Raw genomic sequence first — 14,362 nt, 5'->3', positions numbered from 1 at the left:
AAGAGCGAGGCTTACTGGTTTCTCTGTGCCAGGTGTAATGAAGGGTCCCACGATATCACGGTCTGCGTATGCAGATGACGTGACAGTTAATATTATAGGGGGTGAGGATGTTAAGGTTCTATCAAACACTTTAAAGGTGTATGAGGGGGCCTCCTCAGCTAGAGTCAATTGGGGAAAGAGCGAATCGCTGTGGGCAGGTCAGCTCCAGATGGGGTCCGCTCCACGGTTATCAGAGGGGATTCAGTGGGGCAGAGATGGGATGAAGACTGGGGGTTTTCTAGGCTCCGATGTCTTTCAGAAAAATAACTGGGAGGGTGTAGTGGAGAAAGTGTGTGCCAGATTGTCAAGGTGTAAATAAGTGCTACCTCAGCTGTCTTATAGGGGAAGGGCGCTGGTAGCCAATAATCTAGTTGCCTCTACCCTGTGGCACAGACTAATGATTTTACAGCCATCAGAGGCTGTTGATACAAGAGCTTCAGAGGACCCTTGTCAATTTCCTCTGGTCGGGACAACACTAGATTAAATGCTGCAGCCCTGTACCTCCCACTGCACGAGGGTGGGCAAGGCCTGGTGGACATTTCTTCCAGGATCATGGCTTTCCGGCTTCAAGCAGCCCAGAGACTGTTGTACAGTGACGGTTCTAGCTGGGTCGACAACAGCCTACACATTGATGAGGAGAGATGGCTGTTTGGGCTTAGACAAGCATCTTTTCCTCTTTAAAGCTAGAGGGGAGTGATTTGTCTGGCTTGACTACATTTTATGAGTCTGTTATGCAGAGTTTTTGTCAAGTCCCGTAAGGCCGGCACGCCACCAGAGATGTGGCTTTTTGAAGAGCCTTTTTTTCACAACACTGCCATCCAGTCCCGTGCTCTGGGTTCAGCCATCCTACGTTCATGCCTGTTAAGTGTGGGGCGTACCAAGCTGGGTCATCTGATGCGGAGCAGGAGCAGATTGTTTGGAGGAGCTGGGAGAAAGAGCGGGGATCCGATCATCTCGCCTACTGAGGAAGGTCGTCGCTGAGGTCTGCGATTCCTTGCCAATACTTCAATCGGCAGTATGTGACTGACACTTCCAATTCTGATCGATGGACGGAGGGTCTGGATTATACGTTCCCTGCGCTGAATGTCAGTGCTGCGGCGGGGGCATTCGAGGAGGAAGTGGGGATGCTGCTTTCCTTCCATACCCCGGAGCTGGGGGAGATCAAGGCCGTGGGAAAGAAGGCTGTGTAGAAAATCTGTGTAAAAGTGTCCTGTGTTTCTTCCCTGGAAGGGGTCAAATCGACAAGGTGGGCGGTTGTGTTTGCCTATTGAAAAGAGGACGGCTGACCTCCAATGGAGGATAATACATGGAGCCATAGCCATTAACATGCATCTGGTACACCTGGATCCTACTGTTGGGGAAGGGTGTCCATTCTGTGCTGAGTCTGAAACTCTGGCACATCTGTTCTGACAGTGTCCCAGGTTGGTCGGGATGATTGACCTGATCAGTAGCTGGTTCTCAGCTCTGTGAGAGGTTTTCTCTTCCCAACAGTTTAAATTTGGGCTAAAGTACAGGTTTAGTCGAAGGAGTGTAGTTATTTTGCTTAATTTTGTGTCAGGGGCAGCAAAATTAGCAATATGGAAGACCCAAAAGAACAGTATTCGGGGACAAGGGTCTGTGGATGTGGTGGGAATGCTGGAGGGGATGTTGGCAGAAAGACTAAGGGTTGAGTTTGCCTATTACAAAATGGTTAACAACATTGATCTGTTTATGAGTATATTTGGTATTCAGAGGCTGATGTGTTTAGTTACTGTGGAGGAAGATTTGGTGTTGTGTTTTTAACTGATGTGTAACCATGGTTTTGTTTGAGTGTTTATTGTGTTGTGGGTTCCCAGACCCAATAAAGGTTATTTCAAACTCAAAACTCTCTCTCTCTCTCTCTCTCTCTCTCTCTCTCTCTCTCTCTCTCTCTCTCTCTCTCTCTGTCTCTGTCTCTGTCTCTGTCTCTGTCTCTGTCTCTGTCTCTGTCTCTGTCTCTGTCTCTGTCTCTGTCTCTGTCTCTGTCTCTGTCTCTGTCTCTGTCTCTGTCTCTTCTCTCTCTCTCTCTCTCTCTCTCTCTCTCTCTCTCTCTCTCTCTCTCTCTCTCTCTCTCTCTCTCTCTCTCTCTCTCAATCTCTCTCATCTCTACCTTCTTCTGTTCCCTCCAGCGTTGGCGCAGCTTGGAGTGGAGGCGCTGGGCGGCCGTGCCCCACTGTGATGCCAGCCTCCTCATGCGGCGCTTCATGAAGCTAAGGGACTCTTTGCCCGTGCCAACCTGGTCTAGCAGAGATGACAGGTCTGTACGGAATGCAGCCTATAGGGAGGGGGAGGGAGAGCGAGAGGGAGAGAGAGAGACAGAGGTCAATTCCCCCCCCCCATTTTTATCTTTAAAAAATGTATATTATCTAAAATCCAAAACAATAAAAGCCTATAACTTTACAGAGATGCAGAGAGAGTGTAAGTAGTGAAGAAAGACACAAGAAGAGGGTGAGAGATGGAGAAAGTGTGGGAGGAAGGATGAGGAGAGAGGTCAACTGGAGCAAGCCTACAGATATACTGAATACGGCATTACATGATAGCTACCCACACAGGCTCCTCTCCCACACTCCCTCTGCAATAGGAACACAGTAGTTCAGAGGAGTGTGTGCAGCCTGTGTTCTCTGGGGAGATAGTACTACAAGCTAAGTCTCTAGAGGAACCTGTGCTAGTTAAACGGCTATGACTATGCAGTCTAAACGTCTTTCTCTCTCAGTCCATCACACACACACACACACACACACACACACACACACACACACACACACACACACACACACACACACACACACACACACACACACACACACACACACACACACACACACACACACACACACACACACACACACACACACACACACACACACACACACGCGCCTAGATTATCTGGCTAACAGAGCCACTACAGTAATTAGGAATGTTGCCAAACACTAATAAGCCATTCAATACTAAAGTACAGCAGAGAATTCATACAAACACACTCAGCATTCACACTCACACACTCAGATCACACACACACACACACATAGACTGTGCAGGGATTGTTTAGAAGAAATAGCACATATTGACTCAGCCTTGAACACCGTTCTGCAAATAGTATCAGGCACTGAGCTGTATGTTTGAGTGTAAAGAGTTCATCTGCGCTGCGTGTGGAGTTGGCTATACAGCCGTGCAATGAGAGAGGGAGCTGAGGGAGGAGGTGGAGGAGAGAGATGAACACAGTAAAACAATTAGCAGAGACCGCGGGCCATGTGCTCATATGAACGTGTTTTCATATCTACCATGCGAGCTTATACAGTGCAAGCATGAAGATTCATTTGTCTATTGGCTGTGCTCTTTTGAGTGTGAATTAGTGTGTGTGAGTGCTTAAACATGTACGCTTTAGCCACGCGTCTCTTAGCAGGGCTCGTGTGTATACGGGCATCTGCTTTTGTGAGTGCATGAGTCTTCCTTTGTGTGTGTGTGTGTGTGTGTGTCCCTCTTACCAGTCTCTTGACAGTGGTTGTTCAGTGTCTGTGTGTGTATGAATGGTAGGAAGGGTTCTGTGTGTGTAGGAAGGGTTCTGTGTGTGTATGAATGGTAGGAAGGGTTCTGTGTGTGTAGGAAGGGTTCTGTGTGTGTGTGTGTCTCACCTGTCTCTTGGTGGTGGCGGTCTGGTGTGAGTGTGTGTGGACGGTGAGGGGGCTGCTGTGGTTCCTCCAGGCCAGAGGGGGGCAGAACCACTCCACCTCGCTCAGGTAGATAAGGAATGAGCAGTCGGAGCCGTCCACCCCGTAGAAGGCATAGCACGGGTCTGACGTCCAGCGGGCACGCATCCACTGGTGATACACAGGTCAAAGTTTAATGGTCAGGTTACTTTGACTTTGTTAAACACAAATAAAAATAATAAAATAATTGCCACAGGTCATATTAAAACAAAAGGGAGTTTTCTACTCCTTGGTCATAGATTAGATGTACTTAAGTTCAAATGTACAGATGGAATTGCAGGTTATAAGTAATTTTCCCACTGATTTTTTCACTGAGCTAATTTCAGGTCTGCTGAGCGCGAACTTGAATGTTGTGAAAGTTCTGTGCAACTTCCAGCGCACGGTTACTGTGAACACTGAGACTGTACCCGCTTTAACTTACAGTTACAACAGTGGTCAAGTAGGCTACTGTAGCTATTTGATCATAATGAAGGCCTACCAGAGTGACCTACCATCAAAAACAAATGGAGAAAATGCATCCCATAACATTTTAACATGGAAATAGCTGTTCTATCATTCAGCCTACAGTAGCTGCCACTGTGTGGTGTTCAATGTTGGCCGACATTCAATGAGACTTTTGAAAAAAACATGTAGGGCTTGACATTAACCTGTTTATCCACTTGTCCTTCAGACAAGGAGGTGACTGAAAATGTTGTTGTGTTGTTGGACACAAGAAACCGCTTTACAAAATAAAATGCATTAGTACAGTTTTTACCAACTGCTTACACACAAAATCTTTTCATGTCACACGGTTTTTGAAACCTCTCACTCAAAGTGCAAAACTACACACCAAATATCCAAAACCATAAGCTATTTCTCAGCCTTTGACTCAGTTGTTAATTGCATAAAACACTTTTTTCAAAACACTACACACAATTCTCTACCTAAAACACACAAATCTAACAGGAAGTGACTTGCTTTCCTTTTCCAAACACAACCAATCAAAATGCTACATAATTCGAACCTTCAGAAATGAGAACGGGTATGCAACTATCTAATTACTATTTTAGCATTACAGTAATGTACTGTAAAATACGTGTGACTGCATAGTATTGCATAAACATGTGTAACTAAGCCATCCATTTACTGCACTCCATTGAATGAATGAGGTTGGTTATCATGCTGTACTACATTTTTTTGTACATTGTTTACAGTTCCTATGCTGAACACATACTGTGTTTGAATTCTGTACAGAGTGGAAAGGCAAAGACATCATGGAGGACGAGGACGCTTGTTTACAGATGTACAAGAGACTGCAATTATAAATATGGTTTTGGCATGCAATTAGGATTCGAGAGATAACAGAGCATATCTTGAATAATGACACCATATTTAACAACATCAATGCTGTAAGCCTGTCGACCATACAACGCATCCTCCAACGGCACCGAGTGACGATGAAACAACTTTACAAGGTGCCATTTGAGAGAAACTCTGACAGAGTCAAGAATATGCGACATGACTTTGTAGAGGTATGTATGCAACACAACTTCCAGTACTTCAGACATACCATATTTACTCATCTGTATATCCTTTTGTCTGTTACAGAGAGTATTGGAGCTGGATGCCCATGTAATTCGCCATGAATTTATTTATGTGGATGAGGTTGGCTTCAACCTCACCAAAACCAGACGCCGCGGAAGAAATGTAATAGGACAGAGGGCAATTACCAATGTCCCTGGACAGCGTGGGGGTAATATAACTATGTGTGCTGCCATCACTCAAAACGGGGTCCTCCATCACAATGCCACACTGGGTCCGTACAACACCGGCCATATGCTCACTTTTCTGGATGCAATTTACACAATGCTTGTCCCTGGTCCAGATCAGGAGTCTGCTAGATTTGTGGTTTTATAGGACAATGTTAGTTTTCACCGGGATGTTCTGGTCCAAAACTGGTTTGCCACCCATCCACAATTTGTAGTTTTGTACCTACCCCCATATTCACCTTTTCTAAATCCCATAGAGGAATTCTTCTCAGCCTGGCACTGGAAAGTGTATGATCGCCAACCCTATGCCCGCATGCCGCTTCTCCAGGCAATGGAGGACGCATGTGGGGACATAGAGGTTCTTTACTGTATTCTAAAGAATATACTTTTGGTTTACATATGTTTATGGTTTTGTTGTATGCTACTGTATACAACAGTAATGTTTGGCCTAATAAATATTTTCTGTTTCTACATTGCATTGGTGTTTACAGTGTACTTGTTACCCCTCTCAGCAGATTACTTTCACTGTAGAACATTGTATTGAAATGTAGATATAAGCCTATGAAAGACCAAAGAGCTTTAGATTTAGAACAACAGTGTTTACATGGTATATCCAAAAATGTACTATTATGAAAGCAGTGTTTGTCATTTGATGCAACTGCTTCATTCTGACATGTGTTTATGGCATTTTGAATGCAGTGTTACATTTTGAGGGAGATGTGAGGCATTTTGCATTTTGTGTGTGCAGTTTTGGGAATTGTGTGTAGAGTTTTGAAAAAAGGAGACAGTTTTGAAAACGTGTGTAAGCAGTTGGAAAAAACTATAAAATGCACCATTATTACAGAGAATCAGACAAAGTATGCTAACCTCTGCCTATTGGCTACTTAGCATATTCAAGCCTGTCTCAAAATACAAAACTGACCCTTTAAGACAAAAAAAGACTGTTTACCTGACTTGCTTTTCAAAGATGGCTAGAATTGTACACGTTTTGTGCTCTTACAGGAAGCAATCACTCCCCCATTGCTGACTACAAATGATCGATAACTGGGCTAATAACTCACTAACTAGCAAAGGATATGAACAAATGTGCACACATGGCTACATGCAGCTCTCTCTTTAATTTCAAAACAAGCACATCTACTCAGGACCGCTCATGTTGTAAACATAGTCCAGTTTAAAGTGATTGGCACAGATCCATATATGGCAAAGGACTATTTGCATATAGGCCTATTCCAGCTCTGATTGGTTATGCCTCACAAGTCTGTGTAGAGTACGTGCTGAGTTCTTTACCGCACCTGCTGTCTCTAACTGAATGATCGGCTATGAAAAGCCAACTGACATGTACTCCTGAGGTGCTGACCTGTTGCACCCTCTACAACCACTATGATTATTATTATTTGACCCTGCTCGTCATTTATGAACGTTTGAACATCTTGGCCATGTACTGTTATAATCTCCACCCGGCACCACCAGAAAAGGACTGGCCACCCCTCAGAGCCTGGTTCCTCTCTAGGTTTCTTCCTAGGTTCCTGCCTTTCTAGGGAGTTTTTACAAGCCACCGTGCTTCTACATCTGCATTTTGTGACATCCGCTGATGTAAAAAGGGCTTTATAAATACATTTGATTGATTGACTCATGCATATCAATGCAATAGAATCCTACTCCGATGCATTCTACCTACAACAAAATCTCTTTGTTTTGTTTCGGTATGTTGCATTGATTCAATCACAATTCCCAAGGCAAAGGGAAACGTTGAAAGTGTAAACAAAGGGGGAAACCTCTATAAAGTTGAGTAAAGTTCAATCTCGTGCTTCTCTGCGCGGGCTTATATTTATTCTGCACTGCAGTCCTCGGGAGCTTAGAGGGAACATTGGTAATAAGATATCAGGAGAATCTCTTATACCCTAGCTAGATAGACGGAGAGAAACTCACATCGACCTTTCCAGGGCAGTCGGGGTAGCGGGGGTCTCTGGGTACCTCACATTGGCCCGATGAGCCGTCTCTCACTGCTGAAGAGAAGAGACACACACATCATAGTTACACACTGTGGAGATATAGAACACACACATCATAGTTACACACTGTGGAGATATAGAACACACACATCATAGTTACACTGTGGAGATATAGAACACACACATCATAGTTACACACTGTGGAGATATAGAACACACACATCATAGTTACACACTGTGGAGATATAGAACACACACATCATAGTTACACTGTGGAGATATAGAACACACACATCATAGTTACACACTGTGGAGATATAGAACACACACATCATAGTTACACACTGTGGAGATATAGAACACACACATCATAGTTACACTGTGGAGATATAGAACACACACATCATAGTTACACACTGTGGAGATATAGAACACACACATCATAGTTACACACTGTGGAGATACAGAACACACACATCATAGTTACACTGTGGAGATATAGAACACACACATCATAGTTACACTGTGGAGATATAGAACACACACATCATAGTTACACTGTGGAGATATAGAACACACACATCATAGTTACACACTGTGGAGATACAGAACACACACATCATAGTTACACTGTGGAGATATAGAACACACACATCATAGTTACACACTGTGGAGATATAGAACACACACATCATAGTTACACACTGTGGAGATATAGAACACACACATCATAGTTACACTGTGGAGATATAGAACACACACATCATAGTTACACACTGTGGAGATATAGAACACACACATCATAGTTACACACTGTGGAGATATAGAACACACACATCATAGTTACACTGTGGAGATATAGAACACACACATCATAGTTACACTGTGGAGATACAGAACACACACATCATAGTTACACTGTGGAGATATAGAACACACATCATATTCATACAGACTCTTTGAGCCTCATATCTATGCCTACATCACCTTGAATAGCAACAGAATACTTATTCTGTGAAGACAATAGACATCCTTAAAACAGACATTTAACAACATTTTCAGCAAACCATATGTACCATCAGTTCCCATGCAACATCAGGCCTGCTTTGGTGCACACTGTTCACCGTGGGGTAGAGAAATACAACCCCTCGTCACTGCTGCCACCCCTCCCGGGCTAACGGTACAATGTGTATCCGCTCACTCACGCTGCACTCACTGCATTAATTGGTCCATTGAGTTGGCTAACTGCCTCCCTGCAGCTGGGGGCCTACAGCCAGGAAGAGAGACTGGAGTTGAAACTCGAAGTTCCAGCAGTATGGATGGGAGAAGACGGGAAGTTAGATTGATGAGGTTTCGGTCTTGGATCTCCTGCTTCCTCTCCCTCCCGCTCACTTCCACTCTCTCTATCTCCCCTACCTCTTTGTCTATCCCTCTCTCTCTATATATATACACTCCTCTGGACCAAAACATTCTCTGACTGCTTCCATATGTCTAATGAAGGCTTTGTCTCTCTCTATCTCAGTCACTCCATCCCTCAAGCTTCTCTCCTCTCAAACACGCCACATATTTCCCAGCGACACATTTCAGCGCCTTCTAAATCAAATCAAATCAAATTTATTTGTATAGCCCTTCTTACATCAGCTGATATCTCAAAGTGCTGTACAGAAACCCAGCCTAAAACCCCAAACAGCAAGCAATGCAGGTGTAGAAGCACGGTGGCTAGGAAAAACTCCCTAGAAAGGCCAAAACCTAGGAAGAAACCTAGAGAGGAACCAGGCTATGAGGGGTGGCCAGTCCTCTTCTGGCTGTGCCGGGTGGAGATTATAACAGAACATGGCCAAGATGTTCAAATGTTCATAAATGACCAGCATGGTCAAATAATAATAATCACAGCAGTTGTCGAGGGTGCAGCAAGTCAGCACCTCAGGAGTAAATGTCAGTTGGCTTTTCATAGCCGATCATTAAGAGTATCTCTACCGCTCCTGCGGTCTCTAGAGTTGAAAACAGCAGGTCTGGGACAGGTAGCACGTCCGGTGAACAGGTCAGAGTTCCATAGCCGCAGGCAGAACAGTTCTATTTGATTACAACAATAATAACCATCGCAATTGCCACCATTAAATGTGCGGCGGACAAATTAGATTAAAAACTTGAGGCGTAAAAAAGCGGTGGCTGGGAGGGAGGCGCGAATTCCAACTTCCGAGCACATCTTCATGCGTGTCTCTCTCAGCCACGAGATGAATCACCGATGCGCTCGAGTCGAAACGCACAACAAAGTCCACCGAGTGTGGTTTGTATTAATCTGTGATTAATAAAAGCGGTTGTGGTTCTGCCCTCACGTCTTCACCGTGAAAGCAAAGGGAGATAAAACTAATTACCTCTGATAACGATTTTGCTGTTGGTTGAGGAGAGGGAGAAGGAGGGAAGAAGAGTTGATTAAGGACTGTCGACTGAGTTCCCTTGATAAACGCCCGCGTGTGTGTCTTCCTGTGTGTACGTCTCCAGCGCAATCGGCATCATTTGTGCCAGTAGCGGAATTATTTCTGATTTGATTAAAAAAGGAGGAGATGGGCAGAAGAAGTCAACAGCGGTGGAGGGAAAGCAATAACATGGAGACGGGAATAAAGAAAGACTCTACGCCTGGTTGTACTGTTGATCTGTTTTATGAGACTAGATCTTACTTTTATTTCCCACACATCAATTCATTTCATACGCAAATCCCTTGTTCTGTTGCACTTTGAACGGCTGCTGTATTTTAGATCTGAGGTGTAAAAGTCTGACGTGTAACTGCCGTTCGAAAGTTTGGAATTGAGGTTCTGATTACCCGCCGAAGGATTACAGCGTTTAGTGTTTTCATAGAGTGGTAAAGAAGCCAACCCGACCAGAGCCAAGCCAAGATGCACTGAGCTGGCCTAGTTAGCCGTCCACCATAGTTGCCACCATAGTTGTTGGAACCGCGCTGGAAAGGACATTGTTCATAGAAAGTAAAGTTTAGGCCCCAATGATGTGAATAAGACATGGGCAGTTCCGTATGTATTGCACAGCAATAACACGGCCTGTAATATTAGTGTTATGATATTGTACCTCTGCCGGCGGCCATGCTGTTCTGGAGGATCTGTTCCACTCTGACCGCCATGTTGGACACGTTCTGAGCTATAGCCTGGATCCTCTCTACCAGGCCTGCTGGCTGGAACCTGCACACACACAGACCAAAAAGACACAATCATACAAAGTGAGAAACAGACTTTGGGCTGCTCTTTCATCCCATACTGTGTAGAGACAGAGAGAGAACAACATCAGTGTCACCTCAAACTTCTTACCGTACCATCTGACTGGATGACTTAACAACGGCGATAAAAGTTGAGCAGAATAAAGAGCTTGTACTTATACATCTCTTTCTCTTTCTCGTTCTCTCTGTTGCTCTCTCGAGCGCTCTCTCTCTCTCTCCCTCCCTCTTTCTCTTTCCTACAGATGTAAGACAGTGTTAACAGGCTGCCGAAGGGGCTAATTGTGAGGCACTTGGTTGGAGCGTGAAATAGAAAAAGCCCCATACCGCCTGCTGTAACAGCCAATACAATTTCCTCTGCAGGATAAGACGGCTCCCTTGCATATTTAACACCAGTCCCCAGTTCAGATGAGACAGTAAAGGGAGAAGGGAGGGGCGGTTTGGGAAGGAGTTTTAGTTTACAGAGGTGCTCAATACCCACTAACTGTTTTGCCCAGTCAGCAGGCAGCATTAACCCCCACTAACAGATAATGATCAGAGAGAGGATCAGGGAGCGTGTGTGCTCTCTGTAAATGAGGTAGAGGATAGATTGCTGAGCTGCCTAATTGACTAACTGTCTGTCCACAGTGATGGGGAGTTAGCTACAGAAAGAGAAACGGTCTCAGGGGAGGAAATTAAACTCATTCTAGACTAGTGTTCTCAGGCTGTGGCTGGCTTAAAGTACAAGCTCTAGACAGCTGTAAAGGATACAAAAAGCAGAGACCTAATTTAGCGAATAATAGTGCTAATATGTTTTTGACTTTATTGTGTTTATCCTTGATAGTTTTTTAATATACATACTGTACGTATTGATGTTTTAACGTGGTGACATCATATATTTAATGTTTTATTTTATTTGATTTCACCTTTATTTAACTAGGAAAGTCAGTTAAGAACTAATTCTTATTTGCAATGACGGCCTACACCGGTCAAACCAGTACCAGTCAAAAGTTTGGACACACCTACTCATTCCAGGGTATTTCTTTATTTTTACTATTTTCTACATTGTAGAATAATAGCGAAGACATCATAACTCTGAAATAACACACACGGAATCATGTAGTAACCAAAAAAGTGTTAAACCAATCAAAACATCATTTTTTTTCTACCTAAAGGGGTCCTAAAATGAAAAATCTAACAGCTAAATGATCCATAGTATGACCATCTTAAAAACAATTCCATATGTCAGCTTAGCACCCCCTCCCCCAACTATTTTTTGTTAGTGCATCTCAAGTCTGAAATTTTAAAGCGGAAATTTTAAAACTCAAATACACAACACGTTTGCATTTGCTTTGCAGGAAAATTCTCAGCGACAAAAGAGGGATCAAATTAAGATCCTACATCTGCAGGGGCTTAGTAGACCAATTCAGTCAGGTGGAATATTCCTTATCCAGAAAGAAATAGAGGGCATAGACCAGCCATGATTCGTTATCTATGGGCAAAAGACAATTGCTGGAGCTTTGTGGCCCACCTTACTGGACGGACAGCTGTCTTTGTCTTGGACTAGAATAAATGGATTTCCTGAGGTGTCTCTAATAATTAAAGCCAGAAGCCCAGTTAGATTGTTGTCCAACAGTAAGACAGATGATTTGGAATCACTTTGTCTTGGAGAGTGGTTGTGGAGGGAGGAGAGTTGTTGGACAGTCTCATTGAAGGGGTTAGATGGTTCACCTGAGGTGGTTAAAGGCTGCTAGGCTGCGCACAGGACCAAAGCACGGAGCACAGCTCTTTGACGGAGCACACGAGGATTAATGGCGGTGCACAAAGGACACAGAGAGGAACACACACAGACATGCACGCTCACACATACTGTACGCAGAGGAACGCGCACACATTTACAGTCGGCGACTGCCGCGGAAGGAACAAGCCACGTCTCTCTCTGCTCCAGTGGACTGTGATTCCTATTACATCACTCATCTCTACTTCTAATCTGCCTCTCCCTCTCCCTCTCTTTTCTCTCACTATCATTACCTGTCGGATTCCCCTCTCTCTCTCTTTCTCTCTCTCTCCCCCTCTCTCTCTTTTTCTCTCTCCCTCCCTCTGAGTTCGCTCCGTCAAGTTATTCCTTTTCCGGGAACACACAATAAACAAACCAAACGAACCCAAACAGGGGAAACGGAATTGAATGATTGAATCACCAAAACCTATTTCCTCACCCTACTCCATGTTGCTCTCTCTTTTTCTCCCTCTCTTCTCTAGCTTGTCTGTTTAATAGTAAAGGAGGCGTCTGCCTCCGTTCAATCCAGAGAAATATGTTATTCTGAAGAGCGTGCCATCCCAGTACATCAAATATGTATACGCCTGTAATCTCTCATCATAATTATCGTTTAATGTGTCTCTGTAACAATTTTGGTTTCCCTCATAAGGTATGGGCCGAAGACGATGGGATATTTCTTGATTGCGCGATGTAACGTAATACAGGAGAACTCTCTCTGGTTATTTCTCTCTCCCGCCATCTTTTGCCTCACAACAGTATTGCTCTTCTTTATTATTTTACCCTCCTCTCTCTCTCTCGCTCTCTCTCTCTCTCTTTCCCCCTTTCCTCTCTCTGCCCACTCCACTACCCTCCTCTCAATCTCCTTATCGGTCAGTTTCTTCTCTTTCAGTCTCTTTCTCTCCCTTCCCCTCTCCCATATCGCTCTCTTTTCTCTCCCTTTCTTACTCGTGTCTGTTAGCACAGTCCCATAGTGACAGATACATAGGGTGGTGTAGGTCATATGTTTTAGAGGGCACATCACCAAGTCACAGAGTTCTAAGCCTTAGGGGCCATAGGGACACCTTGCCTGGGGCCTAACTCTCCCTGGGGGCCACTCAGGGGATCTGGTCCAATGACAGCTCAGCTCTTTAGGTCACCATGACAACTCAACAGGGATATTACAAAGCAGAGTAACTGTACTCACACTACCTCCAGTAATTAAAGATGCATTGACCATACAGTAGATGGAAATGCATTATTGATTAACTGACTGATTCATTTGGCCATTAAAAAATAAACATGACGATATATACAGTGGGGAGAAGTATTTGATACACTGCCGATTTTGCAGGTTTTCCTACTTACAAAGCATGTAGAGGTCTGTAATTTGTATCATAGGTACACTTCAACAGTGAGGGACGGAATCTAAAACAAAAATCCAGAAAATCACATTGTATGATTTTTTTGTAATTAATTTGCATTTTGGGGGGGGGGGGGGGGGCACACCGGGTGGTCACACCGGGTGGTCGGCGGAGCCGAGGAATGAGCCAGAGACCGTCAGGGAGTCGAAGGAGGTACTCGACGAAAGATTACGGAGAGAGGTGGTGGCGATGAGAGTGCTTCAGAGCGGGCTTGCTGAGGAGCGTGACACCAGTCCGGTGTCATCTGCACCAGTTTTACGCATCTGCCGTCCAGTGCGCCGCCCCAGTCCGGTACGTCCTGTGTCTCCTCCACGCACTCGCCCTGAAGTGTGTGTCACCGTTCCGGTACAAGTTGTGCCGGTTCTATGAACCAGGTCTCCAGTGCGCATACAGCCCAGTACGTCCTGTGCTAGCTCCCCGCACTCGCCGTGCGAAGTGTGTCATTGTTCCTGTACAATTTGTGCCGGTTCTACGCACCAGGTCTCCAGTGCGCCTCCACAGCCCAGTACATCCTGT

The 14,362-nt window shown here is 44.6% G+C and overlaps 1 protein-coding gene across 1 annotated transcript in view; it reads right to left on the bottom strand.

Annotated features, from left to right (window-relative positions):
* Positions 1-14,362, bottom strand: part of LOC120027396 (alpha-1,6-mannosylglycoprotein 6-beta-N-acetylglucosaminyltransferase B-like) — a 144,680-nt gene that overhangs the window by 80,667 nt on the left and 49,651 nt on the right. The window contains 5 exon segments of the mRNA XM_038972317.1: positions 2,168-2,381; positions 3,748-3,875; positions 7,445-7,521; positions 10,549-10,647; positions 12,004-12,034. Of these exon segments, the coding sequence (XP_038828245.1) occupies positions 2,168-2,381; positions 3,748-3,875; positions 7,445-7,521; positions 10,549-10,647; positions 12,004-12,034 (549 nt within the window).

The sequence above is a fragment of the Salvelinus namaycush genome, chromosome 2 (genome assembly GCF_016432855.1).
Source record: "Salvelinus namaycush isolate Seneca chromosome 2, SaNama_1.0, whole genome shotgun sequence".
Lineage (NCBI taxonomy): Eukaryota > Metazoa > Chordata > Actinopteri > Salmoniformes > Salmonidae > Salvelinus > Salvelinus namaycush.
The sequence above is the reverse complement of the archived record's forward strand: the minus strand, read 5'-3'. Positions and strand labels throughout refer to the sequence as shown.